The sequence below is a fragment of the Mesoplodon mirus genome (genome assembly GCF_964341445.2).
Source record: "Mesoplodon mirus genome assembly, chromosome: 10".
Lineage (NCBI taxonomy): Eukaryota > Metazoa > Chordata > Mammalia > Artiodactyla > Ziphiidae > Mesoplodon > Mesoplodon mirus.
In genome coordinates this window covers 57,584,348-57,610,321 of record NC_138986.1, presented here as the reverse complement: position 1 = coordinate 57,610,321, position 25,974 = coordinate 57,584,348, and the positions used below count along the sequence as shown (strand labels likewise).

At 41.7% G+C, this 25,974-nt stretch overlaps 1 protein-coding gene and 1 long non-coding RNA gene across 2 annotated transcripts in view; one reads left to right on the top strand and one right to left on the bottom strand.

The window, feature by feature from the left end:
* LOC309811327 overlaps nucleotides 1–19,046 on the top strand; it is a 34,090-nt gene extending 15,044 nt beyond the window's left edge. Inside the window, exon 4 of the long non-coding RNA XR_014295133.1 lies at nucleotides 18,762–19,046. This is a non-coding gene — a long non-coding RNA (uncharacterized lncRNA). The remainder of the gene's footprint in view (nucleotides 1–18,761) is intronic.
* A 463-nt stretch (nucleotides 19,047–19,509) lies between these two features.
* The window catches only part of ASCC3 (activating signal cointegrator 1 complex subunit 3), a 333,322-nt gene continuing 326,857 nt past the window's right edge, over nucleotides 19,510–25,974 (bottom strand). Inside the window, exons 40-42 of the mRNA XM_082633455.1 lie at nucleotides 22,803–23,012; nucleotides 20,408–20,583; nucleotides 19,510–20,310 (exon numbers count right to left, since the gene is read on the bottom strand). Of these exons, the coding sequence (XP_082489581.1) occupies nucleotides 20,166–20,310; nucleotides 20,408–20,583; nucleotides 22,803–23,012 (531 nt within the window). The 3' untranslated portion in view covers nucleotides 19,510–20,165. The remainder of the gene's footprint in view (nucleotides 20,311–20,407; nucleotides 20,584–22,802; nucleotides 23,013–25,974) is intronic.

Sequence of the window (25,974 nt, the reverse complement as noted above, 5' to 3'; positions counted from 1 at the left end):
ATCTAGAGTCACAAAGATTTGATTATTTAAATAAAAGAATATATACATCAGAGCTCAGCTTACATATATGACATTAAGTTATATTAATCAAATAAAAATCCCCAGGTAAACATCAGTGACAAAGGTAAACACTCACATTAATAATAGACCGGCATGAAGTCCTTCATCCTCCTTCTTGTCCAGGGGAGGGAAAACCCAGACCCCCCAGCCCCAGAATATCAGGGTGGGTCAGTAGGCAGAACACCTGCTTTTAGGAGCTGCCATCTGAAAGGCTCTTTGCAGGCAGGTCCCTGTGCCGCTTGACTTGGAGTTTTCTAAGATGCCTGAGGCTCCTCCTCTGAGCACTCTCCTCTGATATGGCCCAAGGGAACACACACCCTGTTTTAGCCTGATGCCAATTTCAGATGGGCTCATGACAGCTGACCTCTGTGGAACCGGCACCCCTGGTAGCCTGGGTGACTCCACTGTTTTCCCAAACACCAGGATTCCATCTCAGCCCCTGTGGCCGAGCCTCAGCATTTAATGGAAAAGGGAAGATGCTCAGGTGCTTTATTTTCAGTTGGATGAAAGAAGCAGACTTGGACCACAAGGAAGTACACAGATGCCTCAAGTGAGTGCAGAGAGAGCATCATTTAGAAATGACTTTATCCCTTTTCTTCCCATAGGTACTACCCTTGATCTTTCCCCAGAATACAGAGAAGTTGCCACAGGAACTGGGCAAAAGGCATTTATAAACATTGTGGGTGTAGAAGCATTTGGTCCCTCAGTCCTTTGATGAGATGGCAGAGATTAGCACCTGATAACCTTGATGGTCATGCACTTTTGAAGTAAATAGATGTCTCCTAATGAGCTTCTAAATTAGAGAGGAGAGGAGGCCCAGCTCACCTCCACATGCTATTGGCATCAGAAACATGGTAAAGCTACAACTTAGCACTAATCTTAATAGCTTATGAATGCCAGAAAATGTTGTAAACTGAAGAATAAATCAATTGAGCAAATCCACAGTGGCCCCTCCACTAGCTAATTAGTTCTGTGGGTTCTAAGAGAACTAATTTTCTACATCAGAAATGAAAAAAAAAATCACTGATCCCAGGTGAAAGGAGAAATGGTATCATCAAGTTGTAAATGTCTAATTAAAACTTTGAGAAAAACAGCTAGAAAAAAACTCATTACTGGGATTTAGGCTCAAGAAAAGTAGAGAATGACTTTTCATACAGCTGAGTGAACATCCATCTTGGGAGGACAAACTCCTACTTTCAACAGGCTGCCATTGGGGAGAACACTTTTTCAAACTCCTGTTGGGGAACTGGTTTCAAAGTCAATTATTCCAGAATCATAGTCTCATTTTGCTTTCGACTCAAGCTGTTTTTACCTAGACTGATTGTGTTCATTTTTGGTCATTTCCAAAAATCAAAGTATCTCTCAGAGAATCAATGTTTGCCAACACCGAGGAGAAATGTACCTTGGGTTCTGAAGGGAGTTTGGAAAGGGAGTTTCAAACACTTGTGGGCTATAACTGCATTGTTGAAATAAGCACAGTCTGCTGAGATGATGACTTTGAAGTAAATAATACCCATTCAGGGGCCATTTTGGGGATTTGCTAAAAGTCAGACTGCTTTCCAAATTTCCAGTTGCTGTAATTTTGAGTATTTATATAACCAAATTCATAAAAGTCATTTTTAACCAAAGGAAGATTGTTGAAATTTGTATGATTCCTTTTAAGACACAAGAGGAAAAGACAAATCTTTTCTCTTCCCCTTTAAAACACACGGGCCTGTTAAGAACTCTGCTTTGAGATTCTTGTGTTTGTGAAAAGACCTTGTATCACCTGCCATAAGTACTGGCTAAGAAGAATTATTTTCCCATTCTTATTTTTCATTCTTTCTACCTCTCCGTCTTCCACAACCTATGGCAATCTTTAATCTCTAAAGTTTAGAGATTTTAACTGATTTTTTTTTCTTGAAATTCCTTTCTTGATGATAGTTCTCAGGCAGCTCAAGGTGGGGACCGTTTAGGGCAAACAGAGATAACAAACCCTAAAAGGAATCAAGGAAAGTCTGAAGTCTGAGGAGATTCTATTAATTCTATTTTCAAGTTCTTTTCCGGTAAGATTTCCCAGATACCTATTCATTGTAGTAATATGAGAGCACAATTCACCTGAATTCAAAATCATTCTCTCCTCCCCCACCTCCTGCCACTGTCCTGCCTCTGAAGGTCACACTGACATCTCTGGAACCGTTGGAAATTTTTCAAAACCCCAAAGTTTTCCAAAGTGCTAACCTAGGGAGCTGGATTGCTTGCTGTGCATTTATAGAACTTTTCCACAGGTCTCCTATGCATGTGGTGAAGCAATCAATATGGATGAAATGACTGTACACAGCTCTGATCCTTGCCTCATTATGAGATCAGCACCTCAGTTGCCCACAGGTCCAGCACACCTGGGGCCTCACAGGGTATTTGCCGGGAGGAGGTGAGACGGGATGAGAGGGTAGGTAGTGAGGGTTTCTTGGAAGTAAAGAGCAATCACCTCTCAAGGCTTTTACACAATCTCTTTAGAAGCCACCAGGGTAGCAAGGTGAGCAGGTGCTCCCCTGTGACAGGCTGGCCAGGGGGCGGGGCTGGAGGAAAGGAGGAGAGCCATGCCCAGGGCCGCCTTGGCCAACCCAGACTCACGTTTTGAGCCCCAAAGGGTGGAAAGGCATGAACAGCCACTGTGCCTCTATTTTGGGGGGCCCACATCCCATGTATGAGCTTGAGCAGCCAATCTTCAAGGTCACTGTGTCTGGGTGGACAACCGGCTGAGTTGGACCCTTTGGGGTCAGAGGTTCATATCTTGCCCTCACCGTATCTGGGCTGCATGTCCATGAGAGACTGACTTGGCCTCTCCGGGTGTCTTAGCTGTGGAACGAGGAGGAATGCCAGGCTCACAGAGCTGCTGACAGGACTTGAAACAGAAGGAAAATAACACGTGTGAGTGCTTACCTTATACCTCCACACCACCCTTAAGCCCTACAACAACTCTGAGAGCAGGTGTCATCATTTCAACATTCAGCTGGGAACCCGGGTTCAGGGAAGCCACAGAGTGGAGACGTGATTCAGCGCCCGGACTGTCTGACTCCAAGTCCTGTGCCTTTTCTGCTACCCCGCAGGTACTCAGTAAATGGTAATTTCTCTTCAAAAAATCCCTTAAAGCTGGAGGGAGGGAGGGAGGCCAATTGGCGAGCAGGGGGCTGGGGGGCGGAGACAGACTCAGCAATGGGCTGTGGAAGGCACCAGGGCTTTGTGGGGACGTGCTGGCAAAGGGGAGATGTGTTTTCAAACCCATGTCCTTAATAGCAGCCAAGGTCAACCCGAGAACAATTTGCAGTGGAAAATTACACCCGGCAAATTCTACAGCCTGATCCTAATTAGGGGCTAACCTCTCTTATTAGGTGAACTTTTGCTTTATTCCTCCGCTGTGGAGAGGGGACTGTAATTTGTTAATGAAATAGCATGCTGATGTATGTCGTCTTATAATTTGTGGATGATCAAGGGAAAAACGTTCTTTCCTTAGAAAAATACAGTTTTCATTTCCCACTTTTTTTTTTCCTTCTAAATCATTAGTCCTTCAAACATGTTCTTTTGGTCTTATAATAAACAAGTGGGGGGAATGAGACCATCCACTTCTTCCAGAGCCTTCGTTCAGATCCACCCATTTGTTCAGTCTCCCGGTTTTGCAGTTTCAATCCAGCCATCATTTCTTCAGTTCCCAGAGGCCCCTCTCGGAAGAGGAGGTTACAGCCCCAAATGCAATCAAGGCAGATGTGCAAGTAGACAAGTGAGAGATAATGGGGGAAAAATACCCCAGACAGTGCAGCTTTGTAACCCAGACTGGATGCCTTTCCTGGGACTCCGTTTGTTGCTCTGGGCTGTTGTCTCATGGGACCCCTGAGTGCGGCAAGTGATAGTTACAGAAGTGCTAGAAACAGACCAGATGCCCTATTTCTCCTTGTCATGATGTGTCTCCTCTCTAGTCCGCCACAGGCTGCTTAGATTCTGGGCGTTGGCTCCTACTTGGAGGTGGTTGGAATGACAGAGCGTCTCCTGACAGGGTCGCACCAATGGTAGGTACTCAGAGGGCAGTTCATCTCGGGAATGATTCACTGAGCATCTGTGCGTCGGGCACTGTGGCAGGCTTGGGAGTAAAAGCTGAAGACGGCATGGTCCCGGCCCTGGAAAGAGTTATTCTCACAGGCCAGACAGACCCACAGACAGACACTTTCAGCATCGTGGGCAGGTGCAGCAATGAAGGAGGGACAAGGAACAGTAGGGCTGGGAATGGGAGCTTCACAGCCTTGAGGAGATGCCTCCAAGCTGAGACTTGAGGATGAGTGAGAGGTGGACAGCCACGAAGGCCCCCAAGACCCCGAAGTCCTTCCAAGCTTGGAGACCAACTGGGCTAAGGCCTGGAGGTGCCGGTAGCATGAAAGAACTGAAAGCAATGAGACAAAACACAAGGTTTCAGGTTTGAGGCAAAAGGCCACAGGGACTGAGACCTGGCAGAGGTCACTGAGGGCCTGTATGCCCGGAAGTTACAGGAAAGGTTTGTATTAGTGTCCTAGGGCTGCCATAACAAAGTACCCAATACTAGCCGGTTTAGGAAAAACAGGAATCCATTGTCTCACAGTGCATCGGCTAGAAGTCTGAAAGCCAGGCATCTGCAGGGCTGCGCTGCCTCTGAAGCCTGTAGGGGAAGGACCTGTCCTTGCCTCATCCAGCTTCTGGCCGTCCCACACGTTCCTTGACTCCCATATCTGCCCCCTTCTTCACAGGCATCCTCCCTGTGTTTCTTTTTCTTTCTTTCTTTCTTTTTTTTTTTTTTTTTGCGGTACGCAGGCCTCTCACTGCTGTGGCCTCTCCCGTTGTGGAGCACAGGCTCCGGACGCGCAGGCTCAGCGGCCATGGCTCATGGGCCCAGCCGCTCCGCGGCATGTGGGATCTTCCCAGACCGGGGAACGAGCCTGTGTCCCCTGCATCGGCAGGCGGACTGTCAACCACTGCGCCACCAGAGAAGCCCCAAATTTCCCTTTTAATAAGAACACCAGCCATAGTGGATGAGGGCCCACCCCAAGGTCCTAATTTTAACTTGATGACCTCTGTAAAGACCCTGTGTGCAAACTCAGTCACATTCTGAGGTACTGGGGGCTAGGACTTGAACATATCTTTTTTGGGCAGGGGACACAATTCAACCCATAATAGGGATGAAAGGAGAGAAAGCACCTTGAGATTTTTTGAAGTACAAAAAGCACAAAACTAAAACCCCTTCCCCAGAAAATCTTCAGTTTTCTTCCCTAAATAAAACACTGAATCTCCCCTTGTTTTAATTGTCTTTTAATGGAGAATCATCGCTAGTGACAATCCACTCAGGCTCACAGTGCCTCGTGGAGGAGCTGGGGGCTTCAGCACAGGCCGTTCCATTTTCACATACAGTAAACACACCAGAGAACCCATGCCCACTCTCAGGGGGGTCCCTTCCCTCGCGTGAACCAGCAATCACCCTCTTTCTCCCAAAGTTGTCCTCAACAGGAAATTAAAGGGTTTTTTGTTTTTGTTTGTTTTTGTTTTTGTTTTCTTAACCTGACATGGAACCCCTATCCCCTCAGGGGCACAACTAGTCAATCAGTTTGTAAAGGAAATACCAAGCACAGTCATTTGGTTTGGTTCAGTTTTTTTGAAGCAGGTTATACTTTTGAGAGATTTTTTTTCTTTTATCAAACAAGCCAACTATTTTCAATGGAAAAATACTGTGTGAGCACAAGGTAAAAAAAATCAAATAGTGCAAAACATTACATATTAAACCTCTCCTTCCAGAGCCCCCCTCAGAAGCCACTGCTCATAAATTCCTCGTATATCCTTCCAGAATTATTCTATGGCGAGCGCTGAGTTCTTAAGGCATTGCACATTTGGTTGGGAACATGTTAAGTGAATAGCAATCTGCAGTGGAGGCTGTAAGATATTCTCCAGTGGGGGTTAGACATCAGGGACAGTTACTACGGGACCCACTGCCTGAAAAATACCTTTAATTTCCTAAATTCCGCGCTTACTTGGTTCTCTTTCAGATCATCTTTCCCAGCACAGGAAGGCATTTGTCTGCCTAATGACCTGCAAGCAGGAAGGATATTCCGTAACCTCACTTTGTTCTGCTGACCCTCACTGGAGACACCTCACCCCATCCCTTTGAGAGAGAACAGTGGGCGTCGTGGGTGCTGCAGAAGCTTTATTACCTTCAGTTTCCTCTGTTAGCTTCATGGTCTATATGAGACAGTCCTCCAATCTGTTATTTTAAAATTGTAGTTGTGCCACAGGTATTTCTCAAGCGCTTCCTATATACGGGGCGGTGGGCTCTGCAGGTGAGGGTTTAAGGTGAACCGGTTAGTGCCCAGGTTAGTGGCTGAGTTTTGTTGCTTCTTGTGTTCTGAAGCATCTGCATAGCTCAGTTTTGGTTGAAGGTTGTGCTTAGTATGTATTTCTTCAGTGGACGCTCAGGAGATAATATATATATATACTCTGAGAGAGATACAGATCGCTTCCGAAAATGATTCAAATAATGAAGGATTTTTTTTTTTTTAAGATTTTTTTGATGGTGGACCATTTTTAAAGTCTTTATTGAATTTGTTACACTATTGTTTCTGTTTTATATTTTGGTCTTTTGGAGGCATGTAGGATCTTAGTTCCCCGACCAGGGATCGAACCCACACCCCCTACATTGGAAGGCGAAGTCTTAACCACTGGATGGCCAGGGAAGTCCCCATGAAGGAATTTTTTAATGTGATCTTTTTGTTTCTTCTTGAATAAATCTTAGGTTGTGGTGAAATGGTAAGTCAAGTTCTTTGAAATGTCTGACATCCCTTTAAATAGATCACCCCTTCAGCATGCATTAGGACAACAGCCATTCAAGGCAACACACGGAGGGCTGTTACTATATTTGCACCTCACCATCAAAGCCGGCTTTTCTCTATTTAGTACTTTTGTGCCTTCACGAGGGTGGGGGTGTTGGGGGTAGCTTGCTGCTCTAGCTTTGGCTAAAACTGGGAGGCAAGTGTCTGCAGGATTCTCCTTTCCTATCACATGTGATAGGAAATATAAAGAGATAGATTTAATACAAATAACCAAGCTTATCCAAAAATGTGATAGCATTTGACCAAATATGCTGTATGGAAGGAATATTTTTAATGCCAGCTTTAAAAGTCTGCATATCAAAAACAGAAGAGAGCCTTTTAAGACCTTTGTCACACCATGAAGCACGCAGGCATGCCTGTTAATTCATGATGACATTTTAACCAGTCTTATTTTGCCAGGAGAGATGATGACAGGGCATGTTCCCATTTCTTAGGAGGTTGACAACTTCAGTTTAGCTCCTGTGGTACAGGAAGGGTAAAGGCCTGCAGCCCCCAGGCGGGGCCTGCTGAATTCCCCCTCAGCAGAGCGCTGAAAACTGGGGCTCTTCTCCCTGACTCTTTTCTTCAGGCGACGCCTAGAGAATCCACCTGAGGACATCGCCCACTGAGGCACAAAAGAAGCATCCATTGGGAAATTCTGCAGTTCAGTCTAAGTTTAAAAGAGCAGCAGAAAAGGAAAATGCATGTTAACTAGTTCAGTTTGTACATAATCAGGGAATCATGAGACCATGGCTGCCTGTGTTGCATCAGCCTTGGCCTGGAATGTGGTTCCATGGCTGCCTTTATTGTATTCTACAATTTCAGTATCACCTACTTAGATATGTTTCTGTGGAGAAATACACGGCAGATTACACTTTGCCCTCAAAATATAAACACGTCATACTAGTCTAGTCAAATCATAAATTCTTTGTGTCTAGTCTCTTTTGATTCCTGAAATAAAATCTTAACTTGAATATTATTGAGCTATATGCATTTTTATGAAATGAAAGATCATTCAATAAGAAGTGGGAAAAATAGGGAATTTTGGGGGTGGTCCAGTGGTTAGGACTCCGCACTCTCACTGTCAAGGGGCCGGGTTCAATCCCTGGTCAGGGAACTAAGATCCCACAAGCTTTGTGGCACAACAACAACAACAAAAGAAGTGGGACACTCTAGTGCCATGAAGATATAAATCAAATTTAGAGCCCAATAATAATAAATAGCTCAATCCAGGTGACTTGTAACACCCATTGCAATGTTTGCACTTCAAACTGTTTTATGTGATTCCCTAATTATATTAGATGGTAACCTAGTAAATGATCTCAAATCCCTTAGATAAAAGCATGATAAAAAATTAAGAAATAGACTTAGTAAAATAAAGGGTACCATGGCAAAATAAAAAAATAAAAAAATAAAAAGAAGTGGGAAAAGTATTGGTTGCAGCAATTATTTATTTATTTATTTATTTATTTATTTATTTTTGCGGTACGCGGGCCTCTCATTGCTGTGGCCTCTCCCGTTGCGGAGCACAGGCTCCGGACGCGCAGGCTCAGCGGCCATGGCTCACGGGCCCAGCCGCTCCACGGCATGTGGGATCTTCCCGGACCGGGGCACGAACTTGTGTCCCCTGCATCGGCAGGTGGACTCTCAACCACTGCGTCAGCAGGGGAGCCCCTGTCCAGAGCTTTTAATAAACATTTTGAATGTCATTTGGTTTTCTTATTATTCTTTTTTTTTTTTCAATTTATGTTTGGCTGTGTTGGGTCCTCGTTTCTGTGCGAGGGCTTTCTCTAGTTGCGGAAAGTGGGGGCCACTCTTCATCGCGGTGCGTGGGCCTCTCACTATCGCGGCCTCTCTTGTTGCAGAGCACAGGCTCCAGACGCACAGGCTCAGTAGTTGTGGCTCACGGGCCTAGTTGCTCCGCGGCACGTGGGATCTTCCCAGACCAGAGCTCGAACCTGTGTCCCCTGCATTGGCAGGCAGATTCTCAACCATTGCACCACCAGGGAAGCCCCTCTTATTACTGTTCACATTCGATCCAAGATATCTGACTTAAAAAAAAATAACATCTTGTTTTGGGAGTTCCCTGGTGGCCTAGTGGTTAGGATTCTGGGCTTTCACTGCCATGGCCTGGGTTCAATCCTTGGTCAGGGAAATGAGCTCCCACAAGCCGCACAACATGGCCAAAAATACCCAATAATAATAACATCTTTTTTATTATTGTGAAATACACATAGAATTTACCATCTTAACCATTTTTTAAGTATACAGTTCAGTGGTATTAAGTATATTCATATTGTTACGCAGTTGTTACCACCATCTATCTCCTAAATTTTATTTTGCAAAACTGAAACTATCTATTAATTCCCCATGCTCCCTTTCCCCAGCCCCTGGTAACCACCATTTTACTTTCTGTCTCTATGAATTTGACTATTCTGGGTACCTCATATAAGTGGAATCATATAGTGTTTGTCTTTTTGTTACTGTCTTATTTAAGTTTGCATTATGTCTTCAAAGTTCATCCATGTTTCAGCATATGTCAGAATTTCTTTCCTTTTGAAAGCTGCATAATATTCCATTACATGTATATACCACATTTTGCTTATCCATTCATCTGTTGATGGGCACTTGTTTTAGCCACTGTGAATAATGCTGCTATGAACATGGGTATACAAATATTTCTTCAAGACCCTGCTTTCAGTTCTTTTGGATATATACCCAGAAATGAAATTGCTTGATCATATGGTGTATGGTCAGGCCAGTCAAGATGGCTGTTCTCTTGCTCTCTGTACATCCCCTGCCTGACCAGGACCTGCTTCACCTACACCCTGCTCACATGACTGAACTTCCTATGTACTTGCCCCTGGCCCCAGCTAGTGATAGCTTATCAAAGGGGTGGTGAGGGGGGGTGTGCTCCTCTACTGGTTTCCCTGGTAACTACTGAGCCCACCTGACATCAATTCTCTTATAACTGGTAATCTCCCATTCCTCCCTGGGAGGGAGTGAAGACTGACACTGTGTCCTGTCTGCCGTCGGCTGCACACGGTGGGGTGTTGCTCCAGGACCTCGCTTCAGACATGTAAGCTCCCCCATCCATTAAACCACTGATGTCTCTGTTGCTGACTCCAGGCTCTTTCTTCAGTCTTGAAGCTGGGCAAGCACAGGGCTTGTAGCCCTGTGGGGGGCAGCCCAACATATGGTAATTCGATTTTTAGTTTTTTGAGGATCTGCCATACTCTTTTCCCACAGTGGTTGTATCATTTTACATTTCCAGCAACAGTGCAAAAGGGTTCCAATTTCTCCACTTCCTCATCAACGTTTGTTATTTTCTGGGTTTTTTTTTTTTTTTTTCATCTAATTGGTGTGAGGCGATATCTCATTGTGGTTTTGATTTGCATTTCTCTAGTGATTAGTGATGTTGAGCATCTTTTCATGTGATCATTGGCTACTTGCATATCTTTTTTTTGAGACTTATCTATTTTTTTGGGGGGGGTGCTTATCTATTCCCCACTGTATGGTCAGGCCACTCAAGAGGGCTGTTCTCTTGTTCTCTGCACATCCCCTGCCCGACCAGTGCTTGCTTCACCTATATCTTATGCACATGACTGACCTTCCTATGTACTTGCTCCAGGCCCCAGCTGGTGATTGTTCCTATCAAAGGGGTGGTGAGGGGTGTGCCCCTCTACTGGTTTCCCTGGTAACTAATGAGCCCACCTGATGTCAATTCCCTGATAAGTGGTAGTCTCCCCTTCTGCCTGGGAGCAAAGACTGCAGCCAAGTCCTGTCTGCCGTTCAGAACCTTGCCTCAGACCTGTAAGCTGGCCCATCCATTAAACCACTGATGTTTCTGTTGCTGACTCCAGACTCTTTGGTCTTGAAGCTGGGCAAGTACAGGGCTTGTAAGCCTGTGGGGTGCAGCCCAACACCCAGTTTTGAATCAGGTTGGTTTTTTTGTTGTTTTTGAGCTTTATAAGTTCTCTATATATTGTGAATATTAATCCTTTATCAGGCATATAATTCGAAAATATTTTCTCTCCATATTCTGTGGGTTGCCTTTTTATTGCTAATACATAGTGTCTTTTGATGCACTACTTTTATGAAGCTCAATTTGTCTATTTTTTCTTTTGTTGTCTGTGCCCTTGGTGTCATACTCAAGAAATCATTGCCAAACCCAATGCAACACATTTGATTTTTTTTTAAAATAGTTATTTATTTGGCTGTACCGGGTCTTCGTTGCGGTGTGTGGGATCTTTAGTTGCGTTATGCAGGCTCTTAGTTGCAGCATGCAGGATCTAGTTCCCTGACCAGGGATCAAACCCCGGCCCCTTGCATTGGAAACACGGGGTCTTAACCGCTGGACCAGCAGGGAAATCCCAAGACATTTGACTTTTAATTACCGTTGTCACTTCTCTTTCCCTCACCGTTCACCAGGGTGGAACAGATCTCATTTTTCTGTCTACTGAACCTATAAAACACATATGTAATTACAGCTTGGGTGTACCTTACATTTCCCCTTTTTATTTTAACACCTCATCACTGTTACATTATCTTTATCTGATTTTATTAAAGCATTTTTGTTCTGAAGAATATTCCCAGTTATTTTATTACTGTAATTTGTATCACTTTTTAGTTGTTTTCCGGCATCTTAAAGGCATGTATTTCTGTTTTGATTGCTGATGCATGGATTTATTGGAATGCATATGCAGATTGCATCTCTGTGAACAGTTAGTTATTTTCAATATGTTGGAATTGTCCCTAGAAGATTTCCTAAATAAAAGCTGATTCCAATCAATTTACTTAAATTCATTCTGAATTACCTCAGACTCTGTCTTTAACACATTCAATATTTATGCAATGCATCCTCATGAGTGTTTCAAATATATTGTCTGGAGATAGGATTGAAGCATCCAAAAATGATTAACACAGTGGGCAAAGACAACGAAATGACAAAACTGAAATAGAAGATGCAGATGTACTATCATTTTCAGCATGAAAAGTAACAATCAGTTGAGAGTAAATCTTTCTGGGTTGGAGAGCTGCAACTAGCAGCAGGACCGATGTTTGTGAGTTGCAGCATTTTATAAGAAGGACAGAAGCCAGGATCATCACTGGTGTATTATATGATCTGGGTACAGTTATGTTTCTATAATTGATTAGAATTGTCCATGGAGAATGTTCTTTACTGCAGTCCAAGGATTTCTTCAATGTTTCAGTTTCTCCAAAGGCCACTTGAAGGGTAATGTGTTTTTAGAGGAATGCATTTTCTAAAGTATCAGAAAATAAGACTGAGGTTTTATTGAGATGTCTGTATGATTCTCACTGCTTCTAATATACTATATTAGAAGCCAGCTGCATTTTTCTCCTCCTTATTTTTTGGCTAGAGTTAGGTTTCAGAAGTTGGACAAAATGGTATAAAAATAGTTACTTCTGAAAGAAAAATCAAATATTTGCTTTCAAAAGGAAAGGGTTTAGGTTTTTACTGAATATACTTAAATTGATTTTTGTGTTTATACAAGCATGGGAGCAAACGCAACTCCCAGGGAAATTGGACAGAGTGGGTATTGCTTGCAATATTAAGGAAAGTACATAAATGCTCTTGAGGAAATTTTAGAACTTACTTGAAAATATCATATCACTCTGGGTGCAATATGTCTTACAACCCAAACTCTTGGTCAAAGTGTGAGGTGCCCACAGCCCTTGCTCTCAAAAGCTGTTCTGCTTCCAGAATGGTCCTTGTTTCTGCTAATCTGGACATCAGAAATGACCCTGGCAAGGTTGTGAAGTGGTGAAGTTTGTCCTCAGAAGCTAGAAGGGGCAGAAATGAGGGTCAGACTTCTCCTCCACTGCCTGAGGCTGCTGTCTCCCCTTCACTATCTGTCAAAACACGTTCCCAGGAAGCATCCTCAGCAAAGTTCCACTGAAGTAACACCCATTCCCCTATGTGTGCTGAGCTACAACTGAAAGTGTGCATGCCTTTGCGTTTGGAGAGGTGGAAATACTGTAGCACAAGGGAATGGAACACAAGCACGTCCCTCTCTGGGCATAAAGATTTTAGTGTTTCTGGTGGGGGTAGCAATGATGAGGTGGGCTCTTAGCCTATTGTTCATTGACATATAAAATCAATCCTGCAGACGAGGTGATTTATAATTTATCACCTTAGACTTTCATTTACATCTCAGTTCCTCTTTATAGTGCCTTATTATTTTCTAAGCATTTTCACGTAAATGATTAGTTCAACAAAATTGGTAAAACACTTGCTGTGCCACAGCGATGAAGACGGCTGCCTTTCTTATGATGGAGCCAAGTACTCTGAGAGGAAGCACGGGCGGGTATTACCACTGTTCTGTAGGTGAGGAAATGGGAACAGAAGAGAGCTGACCAGATATATTGTCCTAAAATCTTCCAATATGGGGTTGGATCACCAAAGACAATACAGGGGTAAGAGGTAATGAAAGGAAAATAACAACAAAAACCTCCAAACCCAAACTGCTTCTCTTGATACAGCAAATGCAGTTTTCTTTCTAACCCATATCTATTCCTTCCAGATCTCTGGTAAAACTGTGTTGTGATAGGAAATAGAGCATATTTTCTGACAATACCCAGCTAAATAACATAGGTAAAGATGCACATTCCTGGTATATTGCCCACAATTAGGCCATTTCTGTATTGTAATTAGACAAGCTTATTTGAAAGCTCAGTTGAAGATATTGGCATTCTTTTTCAGAATGACTATCAGACATTTTCATGTGGTTTCAATTTCAGATACTTAAAGAAGTATGCAGTGACCTGTCTCTAGTGTGGGGTTGGGTGGAGAGACAGCTATGATGTTGAGGCAGATAATGTTTGGTTAATGCAGATCTCCATTGGTAGACTGGCTATGCAGTATTTCATAAACACGCTGTGAAGTTTTGTTGCTGTTGTTCCAATTCAAACTTTCCCTTCTGTAATTTAAGTCGATTTTATGGTTTGCTGGTCCACTTTGGTTAGAACTGACACATCCAAATGAATTTTTACCCTGTAGACGGTTACTTTTAGAGAATATGCACCAATTCTGATGTATTGCCATGAAAAACTTCTGCAGAATCTCCCTTTTCTAATTGTCTTTGGTGTTTCACTTTTATGGCAGTCAGCATTACACAGTGTTACTAGCCATCTCACTTGCAGGAATTATTTGGTTATTTCAGAAGCTCCATTCTTCTCTGAAATGTTGGCACCTTCAAGGCTATTTGGGAAAATGGGCCATTGGCTGTAGGGAGTTCCTGAACTGGTGAGAGCAATCCATATCCTGCAAGGTGCAGTATTTTGATATCAAGAGCCAGCTGTACTTGGATGAAAGTTCAGAAATAAAATTCATCTTAGATCAGCCCTGTGATCTTCAAATCATTAAAAACTGCTTCCAATATAACTGGAATCAAAGGGTACAATCATTCAAGATGATTATACTTGCTTTCAGTGGATGGGCATGACATCTATGGGATTTATTTAACAAGTGCAAATAAAATCAAGAACAGACAAATAATAAACTTAATAAGTAAGGAAACATGGGTTTGGGGATTCAAAGAACTTTTAATTAGAAGGAGGTGCTCTAATTCTTCTTAACCAAACGTGGATTGATTTACAGTCCATTATGTTCTCCAGGAAGTCTCCATAAGGAACTGCTTAATATTAGAGACACAGTATTACCCGTGAAAATTCAATCAAGTGCATTTAAAAAATATTCTCTGAATTGCAGGCCAGTTGAAGAGTAACAATAAAAATTTAAGCATCTATTCAGATGTGGCTGTCAGAGCCCAAAGCTTGACCTTGGGTGGGACTAGACTCAACATCTGACTAGCACCCCAAGATCTTTCTCAAATTGGCATGCAAAAGACTTGGGAAACAACTCATGCAGCTCAATATCAAAAAAACAACCCAATCCAAAAACGGGCAGAAGACCTAAATAGACATTTCTCCAAAGAAGATATACAGATTGCCAACAAACACATGAAAGAATGCTCAACATCATTAATCATTAGAGAAATGCAAATCAAAACTACAATGAGATATCATCTCAAACTGGTCAGAATGGCCATCATCAAAATATCTACAAACAATAAATGCTGGAGAGGGTGTGGAGAAAAGGGAACACTCTTGCACTGTTGGTGGGAATGTAAATTGATACAGCCACTATGGAGAACAGTATGGAGGTTCCTTAAAAAACTAAAAATAGAACTACCATACGACCCAGCAATCCCACTACTGGGCATATACCCTGAGAAAACCAGAATTCAAAAAGAGCCATGTACCAAAATGTTCATTGCAGCTCTATTTACAATAGCCAGGACATGGAAGCAACCTAAGTGTCCATCAACAGATGAATGGATAAAGAAGATGTGGCACATATATACAATGGAATATTACTCAGCCATAAAAAGGAAGGAAACTGAGTTATTTGTAGTGAGGTAGATGGACCTAGAGTCTGTCATACAGAGTGAAGTAAGTCAGAAAGAGAAAAACAAATACTGTATGCTAACACATATATATGGAATCTAAAAAAAAAAAGAAAATGGTCAGAACAACCTAGGGGCAAGACGGGAATAAAGATGCAGACCTACTAGAGAATGGACTTGAGGATACAGGGAGGGCGAAGGGTAAGCTGGGACAAAGGGAGAGAGTGGCATGGACATATATACACTACCAAATGTAAAATAGATAGCTAGTTGGAAGCAGCCACATAGCACAGGGCAACCAGCTCGGTGCTTTGTGACCACCTAGAGGGGTGGGATAGGGAGGGTGGGAGGGAGGGAGATGCAAGAGGGAAGAGATATGGGGATATATGTATATGTATAACTGATTCACTTTGTTATAAAGCAGAAACTGACACACCATTGTAAAGCAATTATACTCTAATAAAGATGTTAAAAAAAGAGGGGGGGAAGAGGTTCAGGAAGAGGGGGGTGAGTGGGGGAGACATTCTGCAATGTATAAAGATAATAAGTGTTGATGCTTTACTTTTTACCAAAATATATATATTCCACCAAAAAAAGAAAAAAAAAAAAAAACTTGGGAAGAAGGTGCAAAGAAGAATCTTTGAAATCTCATTTAAAGTTCTCAAATTTGAAGAACTTTATTTTTCAGAAATAGGATGGAATGCTCCATAAGGAAAAGTGAAAGAACTGAGCTTGAAACTGTGGAAATAACTCTTTCCAGAAGTCTCTGTAGCCATCCTCCATTACCAAAACACCAGGCTTTCAGGACAACCTGGAATCAGCTACCATTCTGAGCATTTTTGAGGATCTTAAAGTAATATAATTAGAACTCATTAAATTAAAAAATTTTATCTTCTTGTGTCTCTTAGATTTAGAAATTAGATTTCTGAAAGCAGAGAAAGAAAGCTAATCTAGAGGCTCAATATATAACTTTGAAGCCAAGTTCTATTTTGGTAATACTCAGTTGAAAGATTTAAAACTTAATTCAGGTTTTTCTTTGTAAGAAGCTAGTGCATGAAATAATGTTTGCCTACTCATTTGGAATTATTGCTGAAAGAAAGAAGTTATCAGTTCATATTCTTTAAATGTATGGAGTTCCTGTTTGGGGATCCTTTCACTGTGAATAGTTAGCAGCAGTGATGGAGGAAAGAAAGGGGTCTGGTGAGAGAAGGGAGAGCTAAAACTTCAGGCTAAAAAGGTTTTATGATAATTTGAAGTTTTAGAATACCTGTAATACCCAAGATCCACTGCTATATAAAAATATTCCATAGTCATCGTCATCATAAAGCTACCAATTAGCTTAAGTATACCTCTCCTCTGTTGACAGGCGACGTGAGGACCAGGCAAGTACTTGCTCTTGGTGAGTCTGAGAGTAGATGCCACCTCCAGGAGAACAGGTGTCAACTGAAGTAGGTGTGTGGTATTTTAGAATCCATGGGTGTCTCTGTGTTCAAACAGTCATTCCGCAAGGATTTATCAAGCAGCTACCATGTGCCAGGCTATGTTGTAGGTCTTGGTTATGTAGCCCTGAACACGAGTGATAAAAAACCCTTCCTGAAGCTTAATCAGGAAGCTTAGTTAGGAGAGACTAATAATAAACAAGTATATATATATATATTTTTTCTGGCTGCGCTTTGCGGCTTATGGGATCTCAGTTCCCTGACCAGGGATCAAACCCGGGCCATGGCAGTGAAAATGCCGAGTCCTAACTATTGGACTGCTAGGGAATTCCCATAAATGAATATTTTTATAGTGCTGATAAGAACAATGGAGAAAATACAGGAAAGGGGGATGGGGGGATAGGTGAGCTTGGGTGGGTTGACATTTAAACTAAGATGGCTAGACCTGTGGGCGTCTGGAGAAAGAGCCAGGCTGATGGAGCAGCATCCTTGGAGCAGCCAAAGACCATGGGATGTTCACCAAGCAGCATGGTGACCACTGTGGCTGGCAGGGAGGCGGGGGTCAAGGATGACTCCAAGGCCTTTCCTCTGAGCAACTGGAGGAAACTGTGAAGTGTGTGTTTGGGAAGTATGTGGTTTTCTAAGGCTACTGGATTACTTCACTAGAAGGGAATGTCAAAATCCAAGGGAGAGACTCAGTCTTGTTGGTATTTAGTACCTGTTCCCCACCACAGGCATGGTTTCACACCCTCCCATCTCCACTGGTCCTCTGTTCTAATCTCATAATTCCTTCTCATCTTCTCTGGTGCCTTCCCAAGGAATTCCACTGCATTCGCTTAAGATTTGCAGTTCTTACCCTGTAATTCAAGGTAAGAATTTACATACCTTTCCATCCTTCTTGTCTGTTTGTTCAGTCCCTTTCATGTCTCTGAAAATGCAGACCAACTGGACACCCTAGGTTATCTCAGAGCCTTTGTTAATGCTGTGCTACCTGGAAGGCTCTTCTTTCATCTCTGACCATCTTCAAAACTCAGCCTAAATGTCCCTTCATGATTTCTCCAAATATTTCATTGCTGCAATGACTTCCTTTTATTATAGTTATCTACATCTTCTTTTCGTCACCAGGCCACCTTGTCTAAGCGGAAGGACATGTTTCTGATTCATGTGGATATCAGAGTACTCCACATCATACCTAGAATGAATATCTGACTGGCACTTCCATTATTTGGAGTTGATAAAATCCAGGGGACTATGAAATGGAATATGGAATTAAAAATGAAATATGGAATTGATCTGATTGTGTTGGCACATGCCCTATATTACAGTGCACACCTAACACTAAAATTTTGGTCAGGTAATGAGTGAGGATAACATCGTTGACAAACAGCATTGGTTACTCTTCGGAATAAGATGAACTTTCCCATCCAAGCACACCTTGCCTTACTAGTGTCTTCTGCAGCTTTACTGCGAACTAATCACTTTCAATTTTTTTTTTTTTTTTTTTTTTTTTGCGGTACGCGGGCCTCTCACTGTTGTGGCCTCTCCCGTTGCAGAGCACAGGCTCCGGACGCGCAGGCTCAGCGGCCATGGCTCACGGGCCCAGCCGCTCCACGGCATGTGGGATCTTCTCGGACAGGGGCACGAACCCGTGTCCCCTGCATCGGCAGGCGGACTCTCAACCACTGCGCCACCAGGGAAGCCCCACTTTCAATTTTAAAATTAATTTTAATAAGTCATGCTTTTTCTGTCAACGGATATAACAGAAATTCTTTCTTATTGCTCCTATGTCCTCTGCTGCATGTCCAGTGAAGTAGATCTCTCCCATCCCCCCAAAGTTGCCTGCTTTCTTTAAAAAAAAAAAAAAAAGAACGATGCTGATAAACATGAAGACAATGAGTTGTTTCTCTTCAGGTTCCTGTATGGACTGGTAATTGTCTATATATCATCTTCATTTTCTTTTAATTTCACTCAAACAGTGCTTAGGTATGAATTGCAACTAGGAAATAAACTGCCAGAGGAAAGGCAGAAAGACCTCTTTATATGAAGTAAACTTCTGAGACTACAGCCCTTTGGACACCTCATGCCCACTGCACTTGGTGAGTTCACATTAGTTATTTAGATTTAATTTTGGGAAGTGAACGCCTGGTTCTCCCCATCCTACTTTTATTCCTCCTTCTCCCACCTTTTTCTTTGGTATGGAAAAGGAGGTACACATAAGCAATATGTTCCAGTTTCAGAAAAAGTTTTAAATTCCAGTACTTGCGGTGGTTACGTTGGAAAGTATTTTGAAATAATTGATCACAGGACCAGGAATAACTGAAATTTCTTTGCAAAGAACAGAATTTCATTTCACTAGAAAATGTATGTTATATGGATATGGAATCCAACGACGTTTTAGTGGAAAAAAAGTATTTTTCAAGATGGAAATTGTTCGGACATAGGGAAATTTCCTGTAATAGGAAAATTTTCTGTATCACAGGTGAAAACATACCTGTAGGGGCTGAAAATTTTCTAGGTTTGCCTCAGGCCCGCCCTGATGAGCACAGAGACAAAGACTTGTACTACGTGGCCTGTATGAATTAGACTATACTTCTCTCCTTGTGTAAATAAGTATTAAGAGAATGGAAGTGAAGTCTGGACAGAGAAGGAAAAGAAAAAAAGAACAGAAGAGTAAGAGGGGCTATAATGGAAAGGAGGCAGAGGGAATAAGTGAGTCAGGCTGTGTTGAAGTGGCACTCTAAATATTTTATTTCTACCAGTTACAGTATCTACATTTTCTAAGATCAGTATATTCTGTTTTCTTTTAAATCATCATTGGGCTCTGTAATGTAATTTTACATCATATATTATTAACATTTGTGACAATAAGAAATTCTTGAAATTACTTCCATATGTGATCAAAGTATAAATTTTGTGAACAAAACACAGTGTGTCACTGTACAGATTTATCTTATATATTTTACGCTGCAGGGTTAGAAATCTGTTATAACAAATCTTAACACTGTCACGCCCCTGTGCAGTTAGTTTTCCTTAAAAAAAGAGAAACCGATGTTCTTGTAAACAGTACACTGTGAAATGTAAGATTTGATAATTCCTAGGTATCATCTCAATATACACAAATTGAAAGATTCTCCTATGGGCATAGTCATTTTACACATCAAGAGACCCTTGAAGACAACGTTATAAAAGGCAACATTTGTTAAAAGGCCCCCACAGCTGACTCTGCATTGCTCGAGTCAGAGCTGCAGCCACCGCCAATTTCTGCAGTGCCTTGAGGTTGGAAGTTGATTCCTCCAAGGCAAACATCAAGTAATTTGACTTTGTCCAGATGACTGAACAGTCAGGCTTCTCAACAGTTCTTTCAAATGGATTCGGTCGGGTTACTTCACTTTGAGGTCAGTGAGGGCATCGGAGATCTCATCGGCCTGTGCGGAAACACTGGCTGGTATGATGTGGAGGTGGATGTCGTACTGCTGGTCCAGGCCAAGGTAGCAGTCGCTCATGAAATACAGTGTGTAGATATACCTAGAATATAAAAAAGGAACGAAAAGGTAAGACCACCGTTCTCATCACTGTTGCGGTTAATTCTTTCGGGACTCTGGTGGGGTAAGACTCTGCTTACCTTCCAGGTACTTCAGGAGTATAAAAAGAGATGGAGACAACGTGATGATTTCGGACATATCCCACTCTTTTCAAAGCGATAAGTTCTCTCTTATCCACTTCTCCTAATATCAAAAACCATCCTTCATCTTTTGATTTGGGAAATCGAGGGGTGACTGCATGGCTGTCTTGCTTTCCCTGTAAACCAGGAAAAAAAAAGGAAAGATAAAGCATTACTAATGGCTAGATTTTCTATACCACTTGGCTGTGCTTAAAAGGCCACGCTATCTTTCTTGGAGGCCATAAATCTAAGTATCTGGGATGTGTTTAATTTTCAGGTTTGGTGTGTTTGATATGCTATCATCTACCTTTTTTTCAAGATTCTCGAAGCACACTCTACCCACACTACTTTGTGGCTCCATGAGAACAGAAAGCCCTCGAATCTTTCTCACATCATTCTTAAAAATGAAATTAATTCCCCACTTGCAGATGAACTAACTGAGATACAAACATATCAACCAAGTCTTCCAAAGTCTTATTTGCAAGAAATTGATACTGGGGGAAAAAAGTCAATCCAGGCTAGACTCTGGATCTTAAGATAATAAGCACTCTGTCACATAAACATCTTCCCCCATCCCCCAAGAATAAAGCTCACATGAAAAAGCACATATTCTAATATGGTGATATTTAAAAAGTCCTTTCTCTGAGGAATGGGAAATTGTAAGCCAAGCAATTTATAAAATATATTAATCACCACCATCCAAGATTAACTATCACCATAATGACGACACTTAAAGTCTTTATTTTAGATTGATTTTTACAAAACCCAAGATTATTCTAGAGATTCCTTAAGACAAAGATTTATGGTGTAAAATGTACTAATAATGACATGCTCTCAATCAGACTTCACTCAATATTCTAGAGAGAGTTGTTTCATTTAAGGCATTTTAAAAAGAAAGGTCAGAGAGCAATGTATTTTTACAGCACTTAGAAACAAAATTTTAGAGTTTTTCTAGCACAGTTAAATCTAATGTTTAAGTACTAATACTATAGTAAAAAAAATCTTATAATACAATATTGTCAGAAATATTTGCAAAGGTCTCAAAATAAAATTCTCTCTAATTAGCGCTCTCAACGTACCTTAGATACACCTCAGTACACTGTTTATCCAGGCACTATGATAAGCTGCCTGAGCATCTCTTTGTTGAGACTGTGAGCCCCCTGAGGCTGGGGTATGTTGTTTAGCTATTTGTGACAGGCCTCGCTTCTGTCAGCGTGTCTGCACATGGTAGGTGCAAAGAGAACAGGGACTGGAATCAGAGAACTCTGTGCTCCCAGCCTGCTCTCATATTTTCTGACTCTAGGACCTTGGCAAATTCCTATACTCCCCAAGTTCCATTATTCTGTAAAATGGGGAATTTTACCCCTCACACGGCAGCTATAAAAAAAAAATCTTCGTTTTTTTTCCTCATGATTTTATCGGTATGATTAGTACTGCCTTTTCTTTTGTAAGTTGGGATATACGGTCATCTAAAAATGCTCATATTAAAGCCTCTGAAGTGCCAGAGGCCAATCAGTTCATACTTACACTGACTGATTTTTAGAATTAGAAATCAAATGAGATGGGACTTAAAGGCACAGTATTGAAAAGACATTGTACCAACAGAAAGCTACTGACCACTTCGTGTGTGACAACAGAGGGGACAGTATTAATGAACTACAACCTCACTCCTGAGGGCTAGTTCTAGATATGGGAAAGCCCCTGACTCCACTGAGCTAACGAAAAGGCAAATTCTTATTTCGATTATTATGGGCTAAAAACCAATCTGCCCACATGCTGTGTACTAATATTCTTAGAGGGCCCAATAATTATTTTTGGTGTCACAGGCAACAGAAAAGAGCACAGTAATTTAAAAAAAATACTGTAAATTTTTGGCCTGTGTGAACGTTGACAAAGCTCCCTCATATGCATTCTAATGAAGGAAACAGGCAGATGTGGCAAGTGAGCCACAGAAAAGTTTAGCCAGCGTCTTCATCTTCTTCATTTGGGGTGCTGGGTAGAAGTCTAGATTTTGAGACCCCTTCAGAGTGCTGAGTTTCTGGTGCAGGCGGCCTGGTGTAGGGCCAAAGAATCTGCACTCTTAAAGGTACTCCAGAAAATTCTGTGGAGCCTGTAGACCATACTTTGAGACAAAGACTCTAGGCCTTATATTATTATGTCACGTGGGTATCCTGGGGTTGAAAAATGGCACATGAGAACTGACTAACTGCAGAAGACTGACTCTTGCTGCTTAAGGCCAGTTGAGGAAGCGGGATTGGTGAAGGGCACGGACGCATTAGTAATATAAAAGACATGTGTGCTGGTGCGTGCTGGGATCTGGTGTGAAGCATTTGAGAATGGAAACCAAACACTATACCTTGTGGAACCCAAGGCTGACTCTCTGCAAGCTGACTTGAAGCACATACTCTTGATCAGCATGCAACCTGACCCATCTGTTGTCGTTGCGTTTGTCTGAAGTCACGGTTGTGATAGAGAGCTCATCGTGTCCTTCCGCTGAGTCATCCCACCAGCCTTTAACACTTAAGCCAACATCTATCACAGGCAAATGAGATAAGAAACTCCACGCCTGAATAAAAAAAGAAAGAAAAGATAAGGAGTGGTTAATGCAAAATGTAGTGAGCAACTAAGAAATAGTGAGCTTTTAAAAAATCAACCTCTTTGTTTTGAGATTAGTTCTGGATTCAATGCAGTTGTAAGAAATAAAGCAGAGAGATCCTGTGCACCATTTCCCCAGTTCCCCCCAAGGGTAGCATTTTTCAAAACTAAAGTACAATATTAATACCAGTGATACAAGCCACAGCTCTTGTTCAGATTTCCTAGTTTTTCTTGTACTCATTTATTTGTGTGTAAAAATAGCGTGCTTTTAATCTTTGTAAAGTCCCTTTAAAAACACCTAAAGAAGTATTAATCATTACCTAAACTTGTGACCCCTTTCTTGTAAATCCCTTCTGGACATTGAGTGACTACCGACTACACTAAAGAATAAGTTTTAAAATAACTGTTGTTGAACTGGTTAGTTTTAGAGAAGCATCTAGTATAGCATTTATGTGACTTCTAAGGCAGAGAGCATTACTTGGGGATATAAAAGCAACTTGAAAAATGTTGTGGGACTTCTCTGGTGGCGCAGTGGTTAGGAATCTGCCTGCCAATGTAGGGGACACGGGTTCGAGCCCTGGTCTGGGAAGGTTCCACATGCCACGGAGCAACTAAGCTCGTGCGCCTCAACTACTGAGCTTGTGCTCTAGAGCCCGTGAGCCACAACTACTGAATCCTGCGCGCCTAGAGCCCGTGCTCCGCAGCAAGAGAAGCCACCACAACGAGAAGCCCGCGTACCACAACGAAGAGTAGCCCCCGCTCTCTGCAACTAGAGAAAGCCCGCACGCAGCAACAAAGACCCAACGCAGCCCAAAATAAATAAATAAATTAAAAAAAAAAAAAGAAAGAAAAATGTTGTGATGCAATTGTTGATGTCACTCAGCGTCATTCATTGATCATTTATTGTACAAAATGGGTTTTTCTTTTGCTCATAGTCCAAATTATTCTGAAAGGAAAACGTTTCTATATGTTTGTATATCATAAGGAACCCTCTAAGTCTAGGGTTCTTTCTAGAAAGAAATATGTTTTTTTTTTGGCATTATCATATTGAGAATACCAATTTAAATGGCACATATTAAAGGGGTAGAAAATATTTTACCAATTTTATTCCTGCTCTTTTAATTGAAAATATTTGTGAGAAATCAAAATGCAGATGGTAAGTGCTTATCAGTTTTTTTTTTTTTTGCAGTACGCGGGCCTCTCACTCTTGTGGCCTCTCCCGTTGCGGAGCACAGGCTCCGGACGCGCAGGCTCAGCGGCCATGGCTCACGGGCCCAGCCGCTCCGTGGCATGTGAGATCTTCCCGGACCGGGGCACGAACCCGCATCCCCCGCATCGGCAGGCGGACTCTCAACCACTGCGCCACCAGGGAAGCCCAGTTTTTTTTTTTTTTTTTAAATTTATTTTCCTTATGTTTTTGGCTGCGTCGGGTCTTAGTTGTGGCACACAGGATCTTTGCTGACGCATGCGGCTTCTCTCTAGTTGTGGCTTGCGGGTTTTCTCTCTCTCTCTTGTTGAGGCATGTGAGCTCAGTAGCTGTGGTGTGTGGGCTTAGTTGCCCCGGGGCAGGTGGGACCCTAGTTCCCCGACCAGGGATCCCCTCCATTGGAAGGTGGATTCTTTACCACTGGACCACTGGGGAAGACCCTATCATTGTTGAATGAATGAATAAATAAATGAATTCCTAAGATTATGGAAAAGATGTAAAAAAATAAACCTAATGTCCTCAGATAATTAATTGTCATCTTTTTCTAACATTTATAAATATGTGGCAAATATCACTATCAGTCAGGAAAACTTCTCTATATATTGGCTGTTTTATCTGTTGTTACCTTCTAAGTTAGTTTTTAAAAGTACATGAATACTTTAATTTTGATATTCCTTGTACTTCTTTAATATATACTACAGGTTTCCTGATAGGCTTTGATTTCCTGTTTGCTAAGACTTTATTGCTATTGAGTATACCACCTAATTGAAATGAAGAAGCCCTGATGAATCAAACTATCCCTTAGGAATTCAAAAAATGTAAATCCAATGCAAATTTTCAACTCCAATCCTATAACTTGTCTTGTGAATCTGAAATTACGTTTGGAATAGATCTTGAAATAGTCAAGCCACAGAATGGTCTACCTGTGCTTCAAGGTACAAATGATGGCTTATCCCCTGCTAAAACCAACAGTCACCGAGTCTAGAAGCTGTACCACTGGATGTTCTCTTAAGACTGGCCAGAGTGAAGACACAAATACACCATTTCTGTAAAGCATTTAACTTCGTGAGACAACACAGGTAACATTTACCACATGAAGCAAGACTTCGTATGTTTCTTCACTTGTACCTTTAAATGAGTTACCAATATAGTATTTTAAGTATTAGCAACTCGTTGGAATTTTATTTCACAAAGCTCTCCAAAGTCAGATCTGACTTTTATATATTTGTAATCTTTTGCAGCACTCGAAATTATTACTTTCAATCTTCAATGTATATACATATATTTGTTCTATGTGTATATATTTGTACATATATATATATACACACAAACATACTTACATACACACACACTCACATATGCGTATATAAAACATGAGCTGTTTTTAAAGAAATTGCTAAGACATTTCAACACCAGCCAAACATATTTATCTGAGGATTAATCTTCATCTATTGAATCAGGCAAGAGCACTGCCATGCATACAATTATTTAATTAGCAGCCCAATCCTCTGCCAGTCAGCAGCCGTTCCAGGCATACTGATGTGGTAGAAGATGCGAATCTCACAGTCGTACTGCTTTTTCTCATTACCTCTGCAATTAGCACTTAAATTGATGCTTTAAACATACTAATTTCTGGAATAATTCAGGATTTGTATGTTACCTGGGATCGCCTCACTGCAGAGCCGACACCAGATTGCTCTGCAAATTGAAGCACTTTTGAGCCAAA